Raw genomic sequence first — 17,033 nt, 5'->3', positions numbered from 1 at the left:
AGGCGGCGGCTGCGGGGGCTGGGGCCGGGCCCAGGGCCAGAGCCCAGGGCAGGGCCAGGGCGGGGCCTGGGGCTGCTGATAGGGGCTTGCCCATGGCATGGGCCATAGGGGGCTGGGCCTCCTCTCTGCACACACCAAGGCCCTGTGCCTACATATGCCCTCACTTCCCTGGGCTGAAGACAAGTGCCTCAGACTTGGGCCCTTCTGGACTCTCAAGACTTCAGGCCAGACCATGCCTGAGCACAAGCAAGGCTGGGAATCGTTATTTGCTTCCCAGGGTTTTCAAAGAAAGGGTCTTCTCCTTCTCCTTTACACCTCTATATTTCACGAACAGTGGAGGAGGAGCAAAGTGACCCTCCCTCATCAGGGGGAGGCCAAAGGAAAAAAAATCAGCCACTCAGCCAGATCAGCAGCATTTCCCAAATGTGGTCCTCATGAAAATGACTCGGGATATTGGTTCGAAATGCCGACCCCCCAGGCCTTTCGGCTGTGTGGGGCCCAGAATCACTATTTCCCACAATGGCCCACCCCAGGGGATACACACAACACATCAAGCATGGGAAATGCTAGTGTGTGCACTAGATGGGGAGAAAGGGGGTCTGCAACCCGGATTATGAACCATTGTCTGTGTCATGTTGGGCCTGTTCCTAATCCTTTCTGGGTCTCAGTTTCCCCAAGAGCGCATAACCCCCCAGCCCAGCTTGTCCCTGCTGGTGACCTCTCCACCCTAGGCTCATGCCTCCTTCCTGTGATGAGTCTGGTTCTGCCCTGTCCCTCCCCATACCCTTCCCAAACTCTAGTCCCAAGCTATCCCTGCTCCTGCAGCACGGTGGGGAAGAGTGGGGAGGGCAGGGGGCGGCTGGGGTCACATAAGGCTCTGGCTGACGCAGACTGCTTCCTGCCCCCGGCTGTTTTCCTGCTGTCGGGCCAGACTGCTCCCCCCACTGCCCCACCCCCACCCCCAGCAGCCTCAAGCCCTTAATTCCTGACAGCTGCGGTGGCTGCCGGCAGAGATGGGGGAAGGAGGGGGGACTATGCTGTCAGCCTGCTGTTGCTCAGGCCGCCCCCACCACCTGACAGTCTGGGGACAAGGCCCCACCTCTCTCCTCCAGTTCCCCAGGGATGGGCAATTCCAGGAATGGGCCCCTTTTGTCTCTGAGCCCAGAGGCTCAGGGAGTTCTGACCTTAAGCCAGGAGAGGCTCTCTACAGGGAGAGGGGGCAGTTGGGGTGGGAGGGAGGTATGTGTGTAGAGTGGGAGACTTGCGCCCATTTTACAGAGGAGGATGCTAAGGCCACACAGAGGGAGTAGGATTCACTCTCAGGGCCCAGGTTAAAACCAGAAACAGAAGCCAGAGCCTCTGTGCCCCAACCCTCTAGCTCTCAGGCTCCTACCTGGGCCCAGCACACTCACGCCATACTGAGCTGAGCCCAGTGTTCAGCTGGCGTGGGAGGACAGGAAGGGATCCCAGAGGGGAGTGGGTCTGAGCCAGGAGGCTGGTATTGGGGAGCTCCCAGTGGACCAGGTACAGGTGGCAGGGCCCCAGCAAGCCCTGGAGCATCCACAGGAGGTGTGGGCAAGCAGCATTCAGTGCTGGGGCTCTGCTGCTGTGCTCAGAGTCAAGAGAACCAGGTTCAGTACCAGCTCTTTCACTAACTTGCTGTGTGACCTTGAGTAAGTCATGAACTGCTCTGAGCCTCAATATTTTCTTGTGAAATAAAAGGGGGAAAATAAGATGACCCCAAAGCACAGTTTTAGGATTAAAAGACTCTCTAATCCCTTCTCCCAGGATGTGCCGCCCCACGGTGCTCTCTCCCAGACAAGCATTTACTGGAGCCCAGTGCTTTTTTCTCCATTGGCTCACTGACTAGACGAGGTGGGCCTCAGTAACCTCCTTCCACAAAGGCGCAGAGGGGTGGCTCAGTGAGCAGGAGGCACCTGTTTAAGGTCACACAGTGAAGGAGAGCAAGATCTAGAGGCTGCCAAACCTCCTTGCAGGACCCCACACCTGCCTCACCAGCCAAGCCCGGGAAGTCCCTCCCGAGGTGGGGGAGGCAAGCAGAGGGGCCAGCCCCTCCTCTCCAGCCCCTGCAGGTGTGTATATTGGGGGGGACCGCCCCCCAGCAGCTGCGTCTCAGCCAGGCACACACACCTCGCAGTAACACACACCTTCCCACACAAACCAGCGCGCCCCGCGTACTGGCACCTCCCTGTGCACGCGCGCACGGACCCCAGCACCTCTACTTCTCCCTCCCTCCCCGCGGCCCGCTCCCATCCCGAGTCCTGAGCGGACCGCAGTGGCCCCAGGACACGTACACGCCTCCATCCACCCCCCCCGTCGTGACGTCACTTGGGGTAGAGCTCTGAGACACTCTACTGGGGGGCGGGGGGGGCAGGAAAGGGGAGGCGGCAGAGCTCCCCGAGCCGGGACAGTCACTCTCTCTGGGCCGTGGGGCCGGGCACAGACAGCGCCGCCCCCCCACACCCCTGGCCCGCCTCGCACGCCCTCGGAAGCGCAGGCTCACGGCGCTGCGCTGGGGGGGCTCCCTGGCACCCCAGCCTCTCGTCCCCAGCCCGCAGCACCTCCGGGCCCCCCTTACCCTCGAGAGGCACCAGGAGTTGTGGCAGGGGGGCCTTGGGAAATTCCCCGGACCCCTGTGCCAGGAGGTGCCCGGTGCGCCCGCCCGCCCCCCCCCCCCGAGGGCGGTGCCCGGGGGCGCTGCCCCATGGAGCAGGGAGGCGGGCGCCGTCTGCTCCCGGAGCCGTGACCCGAGTCGGAGCTGTGTGTCGCAGCCGCCCCGACCCCCGCGGATCATGCGCCGTCGCCCCTGGCTCGCCGGTCCCGCCGGGCTGTGAGCCCCCCAGTCCCTGCCCGTCACGGCCCGCGCGCCATGGGCAGCACCCACCCTTGCCCCAGGCTGCGGCTCCGACCTCGGCCCCAGCCGCGGCCCGCGCTCTGCGCGCTCCTGTTCTTCCTCCTACTGCTGGCTGCCGCTGTGCCCAGGTGAGCCCTCGCCTACGCCCCGCCCTCCTGGAGAACCGGGACCCCCAGGGACCGGGGCCTCTGGCGCTTCTGCTGGGGCAGGGGACCCTGGAAGGAGGGAGGGACAGTGTCGCAGGGAGGTGCTGGTGCCCAATGAAACACAGTGCTCTCGTAGGAGGGGGTTGAACTGGTGACAGAACATGGGCAGTCCAGGGAGACAGGGCAGTGCTCAGGAAAGTAATGGCTACTAGAAAGGGAGGTGTGTGTGTGGGGGAGCAAATGTCAACCTGGAGTCCCTGCCATGTGGGGGGCATGCACCCCCACCCTAGGAGTAAGCTCAAACTGCCTTGCTTTACCTAGCAGGGGCAGGGATGGGGGCTGGAAGGGAGTAGCCCAGATGGGGTCAATGAGAGACTACAGCCAGAAGGGTTCTGTGTGTGTGTGTGTGTGTCTGTGACTGAGTGAGCCCAGCAAGCTGTGTTGTAAACAGCAGGCTGTGTGTGCACATGTGTGTGAATGTGAGAGCTCACCGATCAATGTATGATGATCAAGATGAACACGTGTGTGTACTTGTGTCTTTGTGTATGTGTGTAACTGTGACAAAGTGTGCATGTGTGTAAGTGTTCTTGGGGCTGTGTGCACCTCAGTGTGTGCAGAAATGTGTCTGCAAGAATGTGACTGTCTGAAACACGCCTTTGGGAGTGGTCCCCTGGGGAACACTGCATATGTGAGCATCTACGCCTGGGGATGTGCTTATGGAATACTGTATGCGCATTTGGACATGTTTACCTGTGTGGGTGTGTGGCTGGGTGGGTTGTGTTGGATAGGATGATAGTGGGAAGGTCAAGTTAAGGAGAATGGTTTAGGGGTACACTGACGGGCCCAACCTACAAAAGCAGGGGTTAGCACATGGGGATCACGGACTGTGTCCTCCTAGCCCCCCAAAACACTCATTCCCACTCCCACCCCACACACCTGCAGGTCGGCACCCAACGACATCCTGGGCCTCCGCCTCCCCCCAGAGCCCGTGCTCAACGCCAACACGGTGTGCCTGACCCTGCCGGGCCTGAGCAGGCGGCAGATGGAGGTGTGTGTACGCCACCCTGATGTGGCTGCCTCGGCCATCCAGGGCATCCAGATCGCCATCCACGAGTGCCAGCATCAGTTCCGGGACCAGCGCTGGAACTGCTCCAGCCTCGAGACTCGCAACAAGATCCCCTACGAGAGTCCCATCTTCAGCAGAGGTAGCTGCCCCTCGCCCTCGCCCCTCTGCCCACCTCCTTCAGCACCTCCACCCCAGAACCTGTTGGCCAGCCATCCCCAACTCACTCCCTCAAGCTGGCCGCGTCCCCAGGCGCCCATCTGCCAGCTGTGCTGCTCTCTTGCCTCTTTCTGGTCTCAGAAGGGCCACGGGGGCCAAACTGGGCAGATGTGGCTCCAGGTTGGGCTGTGTAGGCTGAGAGTGGCGGGTTCCATGCCTGAGAACTGGACTCTTGGGTTATCCAGACCTGTCGTGGTCACAGCATATCTCAGGCCCAGGAAATAGCCATATCTGTCACTTGCCTGTTTGCCCTCTACCTAGTAAACAGTATTTAGAATTGAGAGCCTGTGATAAAGTACCAAGAATCAGCATGAAGAGGGGTTGGGGACTTTTGCCAAATGGTATAGGTGGGGGAAGCCTGGGCAGGCAAAACATCTGTGTGTCCGCAGAAGCACATCCCGGCGGGGTACACCACCAGCCTCTGTGTCATCCTCGCCACCTCCGAAAATCCTCTCTGAATCAGAGGCACTGGGTGTATGCGTGCCTCCTGCCCAGCAGGCCTGAGGGTCCTGCCAACCCTTCTTCCCCTCACCGCTCAGAGAGGCCGCAGCCCACTCCCTATCCTTCTCCCCAACTTCTGGGTGACCAGGGCTACCCCTAACAATCCCTAGAGCAGCTTGGGCTGGAGATGGCAGGAGCTTTTGTCACTCATTTTAGCTCACACCCACCTCCTGCCCTGGTATCTTAGGCCTTGACTCTGGTTTTTGGGAAAGATGGGGGTCCAGCCTCCTGGATGGGCCTAGCTGGGTATCTTTCCTTCTCTCAGCTGCTTGGGTGGGACAGTGCGGGGACCCCATGTGGGACAGTATGGAGACCTGGCTCCTTGGGACTTGTCCAATTCTCAGGTGACAGTGGAGGAGGAGGGAGACCACTGTACCCTTTGGCCTTGAGGCCCAAGGCTTTCCCAAGGGAGAGTCAGACTCGAATGTACCCCAACTTCAGAAAGAACTCAGAAAGCAGGGGCCTTTCCCTTTTCCCCAGGATCCCTCCTTGCATCCCCTGGGCCCCCAAGTCAGGGGCCACCCTAGGCTCCCGCAGCCCAGCCCCAGGCCTCTCGCCCCGCCCCCGCTCCCCCCTTCTCCCACCCCCGCGCGCCCGGGGCGCTGTTTCTACCCGGCCAAGCCCGGCCCGGCGCGTGTGGCGGCATGCAGCCGCGAACTAATCCCCGCGGGCCGCGGCAGACGGCTCCCGGCCCCAGCCGCGCGGCCCTCCCGAGAGGGCGCCCCCGCCCCTGGGCGCGCTCCCGCCCCGCCCGCCCCGCCGCATCCGAGCCCCGCCGGCGGTCCAGGAGCGGCGGCCCGGGACCCCGGCCGGCCGGCCCCGCTCGGCCCGGGCGCCCCGGCCCGGCCCCGCCGCCCGCGCCGGCAGACACGAAGTGACAGGCCCGGCTCGTTCATGCCCGGCGGGGCCCGGCCGGCGCTCGCCGCCGCCGCGCGCCCGCTCCCACTCCGGGTTCCAGGTCACCGCGCTCCCCGGAGCCCCGTTTTCCCTCCCGCGCTCGGGCCCCGGCGGGGAGGACGCCCGAGCCCTTGCTTCGGGGTGCGCTCGCTGGGGCTCGGGCAGACGCTGAGATCCTCACTCCGGCCGCTCCGGGTGAGGCGAGGCGAGCCGAAGCAAGCTCCTCATCCCTCTCCCCGGCCTCGGTGTCCCCTCTTCCCCTCTGGTCCTCCTGGCCCCTCTAGTGAGTGAACCCAGGCGTCCCGATCGCTTCGCCCGCGGGAGGCCCGTGTGGCCTGGTGAAGGGAAATGGGGTCTTGGAAGCTTGGGGGCGAGCTCGGAGCGGTGGAACCGCGCGGGGTTGGCGAGGCGCCAGGCGCTCTCGGGTTCACCTGCAGTTTAATAAGCGGGAGGTGAGCTGGGGCGACGGGTGGGGGGAGAGGTTAGGGGTGGACGGGGGAGACTTGCCGGGGCTGGCTGGCGCGGGGCGGCGCCCAGCGCGGGGAGGGGGCGGGACAGATGCTCCTGGGCTCCGGCAGGGGGGCTGGGCTCCTTCCTTTGGCCTCAGAACACCGTCCTACCTCTGTGGCTTCTGTCCCCTCATTGGGACACCTCATTTCTACCTCTCCCTCCTCGGAGGGGACTCTGGGGTTCTGGAAAGAAATTGCCACTCCCCACACCATGGGCCAATTCTCGCTCACTCCACATCCGGGTTCACCCTCTTCTGGGCTCCTTTCCTGGTCCATCTTGGCCCATCACCTCAAGGACTAGCTAAATTTGAATCCCATGGGGCCAGTCTTGGTGGCAGCCAGCCCCTGGACTGGGTCCTTCCCCCAGTCTCCCTTCTTTTCAAGCTGTGGATTGTCTATTGTGGGGTCAAGTGAACTCAGTTTCCCCCAAGTGGAATATCAGGGCGCTGACCTCTCTTCTGACCTAGGCTGCCAACGGGATTCTCTTAAAGGTGCCTTCTGCCGTGTTTAAAATTCAGAGACTGTGGAAGGAGGTGGTCCCTTGGGCCTTCCATCTTAATGCTGTTACTGTCATCTAATTGTCCTGACAGCTTCCCTGAGATGGGTTGGGCTGAAGGGATGGGGTTCTGATGTAGGAGGGAGAGGGAGGGTGCCTGAGCATATGGAGTGGACAAGATTGGGAAGGCAGGGCATGTAATAGGGGTTTACCCAGCCAAGGAGAGGGCATGAGGAGGGGGCTGGAATCCAGGGGTTTGGGGAAAGGGAGAGGGGCCTCTAGGGGCCTAGAAAGAGTCAGAAAAAAGCTGTGGGAGGACCCCCAGCCCAGGCTGACTGCTTTGGCCAGACCAGGGGCAGCTCTGACCTAAATGCCAAGGTCACTGGTATCCCCAGCTTTTTATTCTGAGGAACCAGGCAGATGGTGCCTGGGCGAGTGGGGTGCTGGGCAGAACATCTGCTGGAGGGGAGGTCTTCATTGTGAGGACTAGAGGACCCCTCTGTCTCTCAGGATGCAGGGACCAGAGGGAGATTTGCGGAAGGGGCTGCTTCGGGCTGGACTTGGGCACTGGAGCGAGAGGAATGAGAGGACAGGGAGAGGCTGGATGGAGGAGAGCGTGGTCGATACGCACAGCAGGTCCCGGCGTTCTCACACAGTTTAGGTACTGGCTTCGCTCAGGCCCAGGCCCATTCGGCACAGAGGGAAAGAGGAGGCGTGAGGCTCTGCAGCAAGCCGGGCTCCCAGCCCAGGGGAAGCCAGCAATTTGCGAGTCCAGCCTCTGCTTTCCAACGCCCTGGCTTTCTTCTCCCACCTCCCTTTTGCATTCATCCTTGGGGAGTCTTGGTTTTATGCCAGGCCTCCAGGCTTGGGGTACGTGCTGCCACTCAGATGGGGAGACTGAGGCACAGGCAGTCATATCCCAGGATCACCTAAGGTCCTATTCTTCTAATGGTACCCAATAAATTAGCCAACACATATTAAGTACTTGCTGTGTGTCGGGCACTGTGCTAAAGCACTTTATCTATACTTTAGGATCCTTGAATAATCCCCATGTGGTGGGTCCCATTATTATTCTCATTTTACAAATGAACTGAGAGAGGCTGGGTAACCTGCCATTAGTCACACAGCTTGTAAGTGAGCTGTAGGGCCAGGACTCAAATACGGGCCAGCTGACTTGAAGGGATCACACTCAGCCCCGTGTCATCCCGCCTCCCAAGCTGCAGTGCCACCATGATCCTCTTCTGTGTGTCCAGAGGTGAGCTGGTGCGATGGAGGAGTAGTCCAAGAAATGAAACTGACATTTACACACACACACACCTACCCACATTTGTGCAAACGTGTAGCCACATTCAGTGTCACCCCTAAGTGTTCCCACACGCACACAACTCTTCCTTCTCTCTCAGCCCAGGCACACGAGCGCGTACAGATTATCTGCGTGGAGAGAATGGAGACCAGACCTCTCTGCTTCCTCCCTCTTTGACCCAAATGGGCGGGGCTAAGCTTCCCTAACCCCTCCTGGTTCCCACTGACTCCTGAATCCTCTCTCCTCCACACTCCCCTACCCTCCAGACCTCCTCCCCCAGCCCCTTCCTGGCTGATGGCTGCGGCCTGTAGCAGCAGCTGACTCCACTTAGATGCTGGCAGTCCCTGTCTCAGATCAAAGGCGAGGCAGCTAATTGTGCGTCTTAACGAGCCCCCCTAATGCTCCAGGCAGCCCAGCTGGCCAGGGCCCCGCCCCCTCCTCTTCCAGCTGGCCAGATGGCACAGTGCCTGCGTCTGCCCCAGACAGTCGGGGCCAGGACCGAAACTGGGGCCCTGAATGGGAGCCGGGGGCAGACCCAGTGGGCTGGACTTCTCAGAGGCCTGGAACAGAGGGTGGCCACACAGGCCCTGCCTGGTCATCCCTACATGTGGCTGTGACAGCTGCCAGAGGCCATGGGATGGTGTCTTTAGCTGCCTGGGGTAGGTAGGGGTGTTCTTGCAGGCTGTGGGCTACACTTCTCTAGATTCCTCCAGGCCTGAATGTACCTGAGCCTGGAAGATGGTGGTTGGCCCAGCACATCCCCCTGGACCAGCCTCTGGCTCTTTCCTGGTGCCTTGCATAGACAGGGCCTAGGAACTGGGAATGGGGCTACCTGGGGTTCTACCTCAGCAGCAGGTCTTTCCTGGAGCCAAATATCCTTCAGCAGAAAGTTGCCAGGCCTGGGAGCTGGGAGAGCTGGGGCTAGGTCCAGCTCCATAACCCCTATGACCTTGGCACAGGGGTGTGTGTGCTGGGGGCTGATTTCTGAGGCCTAGGCTGCCTCTGGAGATCTGAGTATTGCCATTTGTCCTAGGAGTGCACTGATGACTCCTCCAGCAATAAGAGGAGGGCTCAGGGTTTCACAGATGAAAGGCAGGGGATAAACACAGGCTGTGCTCCCAGCTTGCGTCTGCCCTCATGTCCCTTGGGCCCCACCTCCCAGAGCAGCATCTACTACTCTGCAGCCCCCACCAATTCTCAGCATCCCCTTTAAAGGCTCCATCCCTATCCCCATCCCCTCATGTCCACTCATAGCTGGGCTCTTATGGAAAAGCTGCTGAGATGCTATGAGCTGGAAAGAGAAGATAGAGAGGGACAGTCTGCTTCATGGGCCTCTGGTGGCCCAAGTGACTTATTCTAGAGTGGGTCATGAGCTGCTGAGCTCTGTCCCTGATCGGGGGAAACAAGAAGCAATGGCCTGAGACTTCAGGAGTAGTGATCGAGGTCAGACAGCAGGAAGAACTTCTCAATAATACCTAATGTTTATTTAGTACTTACTATGAGTAAGGTACTATTCTATGTACTTTAAATTTACTAACTCATTTAATTCTTGGAACAACAGCGAGGCCGATAATAGTAACCCTGTTTTACAGATGAGAAAACTGAGGCATAGAGAGGTCAAGTCACTTGGCCAAGGTCACATAGCTGTTAACATCTAGTAAGTGGGAGAGCCAAGATTTTAACCCAGGCAATCTGGCTCCAGAGCTCGTACTCTTAACTACTACACATCTTGTCTTTTTTTTTATCCGGCTGGGCAGGGAGAGGAGGAGAGGGCCCTGTGATGCAGAAAATGGGCATTAGGGGTAGGATTGGACTAGGGTCTCTGTCCAGTCCTGGTTGGCTCCCTGGGGTCTGTGAGCCCCAGAGAGCATGGCCTCCCAGTCCGTGATGCTAGGGTGGAAGGACCCAGAGTTTTTTCCTCTGACTCTTTGGCCTCCCCCAAGCCATCAGCCTCTAGGCAGGTTCCGGGCTTCCCCTACAGGGGCCCGTGGCACAGGCAGATTCTCCTCCTCGTATAGGGGCTGTTATTGCTCTTGGCTTCTCCTGCTGCCCACTCTCTCTGGTTCAGAGGCTGGTCAGAGACCTGCACTAGAACCTGCTCCTAGCAGGTCTTTTCTCAGATGCAGAATAAGTGAGAAGCAGCTTCCAGATCTAGGAGCCAGACCCTCCTCTGCAAGTAGGCCTCCCCCTGTCACTGGCCCAGACCTACCAGGGCCTTCCCAGAGGATGGCTCAGGCTGGGAACCAAGGAGGAAAGCAGTGTGAACAAGTCAGTGGCTAGGCTGGCCCAGCCCTGGGCCCCTCAGAGTGGCTCATCAGGGAGTCTGTGCCCCCAAGCATCTCAGACAAGGTGTCTGCCTTAGTTTGCCCTTCCCTCTCAGTTTTCACCACTACTCTGTGCTTGACCCCGTGCAGGGCACCGGGCTCACCTCCAGCGTCCCTCAAACCACCTCTTCGGCTGAGCTCGACCGACCGCAGGCAGGGGGGCTGGGCAGTGCCCTTCTCTGAGCAGCCTTTCAGGGATGCCCTGTGGACAGGGAAAGGGAAGCTGAGGGCTCATTTCTCTGCCTCTCGAATCTGGCCATCAGAGACTGTCCTATGGTGGTCCTAAGGGGGTGGCACCAGGCACGCAAATCTTGTGGCCGGGAGCTTTTGGGGAACACGTCTCCTCCTACTTACTCTTCTGCCCATTAACATCTCCTGGGGCCTGGAATTCCATCACTGGCAATTTATTCTTTAGGTTCAATTTTGCCTTCTTTTTGCAGACTTTTTTTAAAAATTGCAAATATCACATGAAAGGTAATAGATTAAGTCTCTAGTCTCAAAAAGAATGTGGACCAGATACTTTCTGTCTAACTGGAGAGATGTAGACACAAATCCTGAGCTTGCTAAGGGTGATGTTGAAGAAACAGGGGCGTGCAACAAAGGGGGGCTATGGGGAGACCTCCCCACCCCATCCTGTGTGCAGAACTTCGGCGGTGACTTCTGCCCCCTCTTTGTGTCCTTGTACCAGACCTTCCCCCAACAGTGGGCCTCAGTTTCCCCTCGGTGTGGCGAGGAGGTCGGGCAGGGAGGGCAGAAGGATGGGATGTCAGGCCCCTCGGAACCCATGCTTCGTGGATCTGAACCCGCAGGTTTCCGAGAGAGTGCCTTCGCCTACGCCATCGCGGCAGCCGGCGTGGTGCACGCGGTGTCCAACGCGTGCGCCCTGGGTAAACTGAAGGCGTGCGGCTGCGACGCGTCCCGGCGCGGGGACGAGGAGGCCTTCCGTCGGAAGCTGCACCGCCTGCAGCTGGACGCGCTGCAGCGCGGTAAGGGCCTGAGCCACGGAGTCCCCGAGCACCCAGCCCTGCCCCCCGCCAGCCCCGATCTGCAGGACTCCTGGGAGTGGGGCGGCTGCAGCCCCGACGTGGGCTTCGGGGAGCGCTTCTCTAAGGACTTTCTGGACTCCCGGGAGCCGCACAGAGACATCCACGCGCGCATGAGGCTCCACAACAACCGAGTGGGGAGGCAGGTGAGAGCCCCACTCCTTGGGTCTGTGCCAAATCCTTCCACCTAGGGCCCTTCCCCTCCCCCAGGCCTCCCTCTCCTCTGGGGACCATGTTGCTTGCCCAAAGTCAGCAACTTTCTCCTTGCTCCCTGCTAATTCAGTCAACAAACATACATTGGATACCCACTGTGCGCCAGGCTCTGGACTAGCCTGGGGATACAGGAATGAAACCACCCTTCCTGGGTGAGTTCACTCTCCGCTCAGCAGCTGGTTCCTCCCATTTCCTGTCGTGAGCCGTGGGGAGAGCCCTGGGCTGCAGTCAGACCTCAGGCGTCTAGGCCTGGCTGGGCCCCTCTGGCTCCTCCCCTGTAAAGGGAGAAGGTTCAACTGGATCATCCATCAGGCCCCCCAGCTCTAAGGTTCCATGATTCTGTGATCTCTTATGCTGGGACTCCCCTCCTCTCCCAGCCTTTCTGTGCAGAATGAGGGATTCCTGCAGAGGGAGGGTCCTAGGGGCCACTGTGGTACTGTGCCAAGGTTGCTCCCTCCTTTCCGCCCTACCCTCAAATATTCATACTACCTCAAAGGTCATTCATTTGAAGAAAAAAAAAAGAAAGGAAAGTCATACTAGCCTGCATTTATTGCCAGCCGCTATGTGTTAGGCACTGTCCAGAGCACTTTACTACACATGAGCCTGTGTAATCCTTACAGCTACCTGGGAAGGACGGTTATTAACCTCATGTTAAGGTATGGAAACTGAGGCATAGAGAGACTAAGCTTGCCCAAGGTGATGTGACCAGGAGAAAGTGGCAGAGGCAGGATGCAGCCCCGGACCCTTGAGCTCCTGTGGGCAGAGTGTGGTCTACACTCTGTGCATGCCTACACTGAGATGCCGCCTTAGCCCTCCTGATAGCTCAGCTCCCTCCTTTCCAGGCTATTCGGCCCCTCCCTTCGCCCCGCCCTGCCCGGCCTGCTCAGGCCTTGTTTCTGGCTTCCCCTCACTCTGGCTGACATCTTCTCCATCCCACTTCCCTTTCTCCTGGCCTCTCAGCCCAGGCCAGTTCACCTTCTCCTTCCACAAAGACTCCTGCCGATTCAGCTCCAACCATCCTGACTTAGAGGTGAGGTAAACTGAGGTACATCCACCCTCGGGTCACGTCCAGCTCCCACTCAGCCTTGCCCTGTCCGTGCAGCTCTTTTCCCAAGCTTCGATACTATCCCAGCCCATACCAACAGGGCCTCCTCCTCCTCCTCCTCGTTAAACTGGTTAATTAATGGCTGCTGCCTGTGGGAAGCAGATGTTCTGGGGCTGTTGGCTAGAGGAGGCACTGGCTGCTTCCCACATGGTGCTGACACCACAGGCTGCACATATAAGCTGTGGGGCCCTTTAAGACTTGGAGGGGCAGGGTCCCTGTCTTAGGGCCCTACTGCCCAGGTTTGAGGGCCCCAGATCATTGCTCTCCCCGTCTGAGGGTGTGTTTTTGGAGTGGAGTGGGGGAAAGGAGGATGTGCCCAACTTGCTCTGGGGTCTCTGGTGAGGATAACGCCAAGGGGTTCTTAGGGAGGAGACTCAGAGCAGGTTGAGAGCTGGGCAGGAGGTGGGTAGGTTGTGTTCCCATAACTCCCTGGGAGGCCTGAGAACCTCTCCCCTTTCACTGGGCTGGGGGCTGGCTCCCTGGGTTCCCTTCTGTATTCAGGTAGAGCCTTTGGCCCCTGTTGGTGCTCACTGTTTCCTGGGAGCACTCAGCATTGGGCAGAATAAGCCCCAGCCAGTATAATGCTGGAGAAGGAAGTCTCCCCAGCCCCTGCCCCCCTCCTAGGCCCCCTGCAAAGGGCTTCAGGGCCCAGAGGAGGTCGGGGCTGTCTCAGACTCCTCGCAGCCCCCCATCACAGCCTGGAGCAAGGCCAGAGGCTTTGGGGCTGGCATATGGTGGGGCCAGCACCCCCCTGCTCCTGGCCCCCACGCGAGGGGGTGGAAGGAGAGGGAATTTCCCTGAGGATCTGGGATCCCCCCTCAGGAAGCAAGAGCCTCCAGCCCCAGGGGCCCCCTGCAGCTGCTGGGGAAGGCGGGCAGGAGAGGAGAGGAGCAGGAAGGAGGGAATTCCCCCAGGGCCTGGCCTGGTGGGAGGTGGATGGGAGCCCAGCAGAAGAGCAGGCAGAGTTCTTCTTCTGACTGCCTGGCTCAGGAGCTGTGCGCCCCCACCGCTTCGGGCCTCAGCTTTTGCGTCTGTGTAATGGGAGTTGGTTTCAAGGGCCTCTGAGCTTCTCGCGGCCCGGCCCAGCCGTTGGGAGGAGGGCAGCGGGGGGGGGGGGGCCCGCGGGCGTCCCCCTCACCTGCCTCCCTCTGCAGGCGGTGATGGAGAACATGCGGCGGAAGTGCAAGTGCCACGGCACGTCAGGCAGCTGCCAGCTCAAGACGTGCTGGCAGGTGACGCCGGAGTTCCGCGCCGTGGGGGCGCTGCTGCGCAACCGCTTCCACCGCGCCACGCTCATCCGGCCGCACAACCGCAACGGCGGCCAGCTGGAGCCCGGCCCCGCGGGGGCACCCTCGCCCGCCCCGGGCGTCCCGGGGCCGCGGCGCCGCGCCAGCCCCGCCGACCTGGTCTACTTCGAGAAGTCGCCGGACTTCTGCGAGCGCGAGCCGCGCCTGGACTCGGCGGGCACGGTGGGCCGCCTGTGCAACAAGAGCAGCGCGGGCCCCGACGGCTGCGGCAGCATGTGCTGCGGGCGCGGCCACAACATCCTGCGCCAGACGCGCAGCGAGCGCTGCCACTGCCGCTTCCACTGGTGCTGCTTCGTGGTCTGCGAGGAGTGCCGCATCACCGAGTGGGTCAGCGTCTGCAAGTGAGCGGAGGGCTCCCCTCCCCGAGCCCGGCGCTCCGTGGCTGGCGAGCTTGGCCCTGCGGCCTCGCCTTGGCTCCTGGGAGGGGAGGTCGGACCACGTGATTTTCTAGGAGCCTCCCAGCTCTGAGGGTCGTCAAGCTGCAATCACGGGACAGTCCAGGCCTGCCTGGACCTCACCGCTCACTTCTGTGGTCTGCAGCACTGATTCATCTCCCGGCTCCCTGCCCCAAGCTCACGCTAGAGCCAGTGTCAGCCCCTGGCCTGTCTCCTTTCATCCCTTCACCCCTTCCCCGGCAGTGGGAGGGAATGAAGCAGCTGATGGGCACGGGGAGGAGGATTAAAAAGAAGAAATGGACATCACTGAGCTGAAGAGATTCTGTGGAGGCCTCAGACACCCTCCCCCACCAGCCTCTGCCCCTCATCATTCGTTTGACAAATATTTATTTTGCACTCTTTGTGATCTGGCGCTCTGTGGCGGTCCTGGGGATACAGATGTGAATAAGAGAGACACAGCACCCGCTCTCTTGGAGTTTACATTCTGGCTGGGGGAGATGGACAATAAACAAGTAAATACACAAACAAGGTCATTTCAGACAATGCTCTGTGCCGAGAAGAAAATAAAGCAAGACACTGGATGTAGAGTGATTTGTGGGGAGTGGGGCCCCTTTTAGTTAAAGCTACTGGTCCAGGAAGGCCTCTCTGAGTTGTGGTCCTCATGCTGAGACCTGCATGATAAGGAGAGCCAGGCACAATTGAGGGTAAGGGCTTTCCAGGCAGAGGCCAGGCAAATGCAAAAGCTATGACGTCAGAAAGATTTTCTCAGCAGGAACAGCAAAAAGTGATTGGAGTGAAGCAATCAAGGGGCAGATTAGCAGGAGAGGAGCTGGTGGGGGGGTGGAGAGGGCAAGGGTCACATCACGTGTCCTTCTAGTCCAAGGTAAGGAGTTGGGATTTTATTTAAGAGGAATTGGGGCCCTTCAGAGGGTCTTAAGCAGGTGAGTGTGGTGGTCTGATTCTCACATGGATTGCTGTATGGGGAATTGAATGACAGGGACAAGATGACAGCAGGGGGGGCCAGTTAGGAAACTACAGTCATCTTCCAAACCAGAGATGGGACCTGGACTGGACGGAGGCGGTGGGGACGTTGACAAGGGGCTGGATCAGGAGCTCTCGATGCCAGACCTCTAGCTGTCCACCTACTGCCTGAGCCCTCTGCCACAAGCCAGGACGAGTGGCGGTGCCCAGCAGCACCCGTCAGCAGAGACGGGAGGCACTCTGAGAGGAGTAATCCTGGGCAAGACCCAGCTCAACCCAGCCAACCCAGCGCCCCGGGGAGCAGGTGGGGCTGGGAGGTGCGGCTGGGAGGAGGGTGGTGGGGGAGGGCAGGAGACACACTGTCTGGATTCTGGTCTCTCGGAGTCCAGGCATGGGAAGTGGGGTATGTAAGTAAGGCTGGGGTTGTGGGGCCATCCTTCCTGGGCCTCTTGTGCCCTCGGCTCCCCAGCTCAGGGTGCCCCTTGGCAGGTCAGCGAGCCTCCCCTCCATACCCCCATAGGAACGCTGCTGCGCTGGCAGTTTGGGTCCAGTGTTGCTCTCTCTTTGGCTCTCAGATCTGATTTTTTTTTCTGGAATAGACCCTCAGGAAGGAGGGCAGTGGAGAGGGAGGTGGGGATCCCAGGGAAAGAACACTTCACTTACTTCATCCAGGCCTCTTGCTGCTCACAGGTGAGGATCCTGCTGCCTCAGTTTACCCCAGAATGGCACCCTTCTTGATGAACCCGACAAGGATGAAGTCTTGTTTCTTTTCCCAATTGCCAGCCTACACATATCCCCATATTTCCCTAGCCATGTTTGTCCCATGTCTCCCTGCCCCTGGGTAGGGGTGAGAAGGAAAGGAGGCTCTCCTAATGATGCATCCCTGTAGGCCCACCAGCTAAGAGATTTGCCCCCACTAGCTGGCCCTCAGCTCCCTCCCGTCCAGTTGCCTGCATTCTGGCAGCTCCCAGACATGCCTAAGGCAGCAGGGCCTTCCACAGGCGCAGCACTGCTGCCTCTGTGGAGGACAGAGTTTCTCTCCCCATCCCCCAAAAGACAGCCCCACAGGCAGGCCGGTGAGAGTCCCCTGGGAGGAGGGGTAGGTAGGAGCAGCCAGACACACCTGCCTCATTCCTTTCCTCTTGTTCACCCAGGAGAGCTGTGGGGGCTGGGTTCCTGCCCCTGGCCTCCCTCCCATCCCAGGGAGGAGGAGGGAAGGGAGGGAATGGAGGCCTGGGGAGGGGGCATCCCCATCTCCAGCAGTGTCCACTACAGCATTAGCTTTGGCCTCACCCTCCTCTGCCTTCCGTGCTTAAGGAGGACAGAGCTGGGGGAGGAGAGACTGAAGATGAGAGCTATAGGATCAGGGTTGGGATGAGGGAGGAGCGGTAACACTGCAGCGGTAACATTGCGGAGACGGCTCCCTCTAGAGGGAGGGGTGGGCTGTGGGGTGGGGCAGGGGGCTGGACACCAAGTTGTGGGGGAGGGGACAAGTTCCAGTCAAGTCAAGTCATGGTGATCTGATGCATGCTGGCCTGACTGTAAAGGAAGAGAGGAAAAGTTGGGGAAGGAATGAATCGGGTGTTGCCTACCCCTCATTTCTGTCTGGGCCAGAAGCTGACTAGAGTCCGGGGACCAAAGCTGGACCCTACAATT

General features: G+C 59.9%; 1 protein-coding gene across 1 annotated transcript; it reads left to right on the top strand.

Moving 5' to 3' along the window:
• The first annotated feature begins 2,739 nt into the window (after positions 1–2,739).
• WNT10A (Wnt family member 10A) lies at positions 2,740–14,924 on the top strand. The gene is made up of 4 exons (XM_004427568.2): positions 2,740–3,003; positions 3,964–4,226; positions 11,143–11,522; positions 13,849–14,924. Exons 1-4 carry the CDS (start codon positions 2,891–2,893, stop codon positions 14,344–14,346), a joined length of 1,254 nt encoding a protein of 417 aa, XP_004427625.1. The 5' UTR covers positions 2,740–2,890; the 3' UTR covers positions 14,347–14,924.
• Positions 14,925–17,033: the final 2,109 nt, after the last annotated feature.

Source organism: Ceratotherium simum, chromosome 37, assembly GCF_057802395.1.
Source record: "Ceratotherium simum simum isolate JZ-2026a chromosome 37, ASM5780239v1, whole genome shotgun sequence".
Lineage (NCBI taxonomy): Eukaryota > Metazoa > Chordata > Mammalia > Perissodactyla > Rhinocerotidae > Ceratotherium > Ceratotherium simum.
Note: the sequence above shows the minus strand (reverse complement) of the source record. Positions and strands in the feature narration are given on the sequence as shown.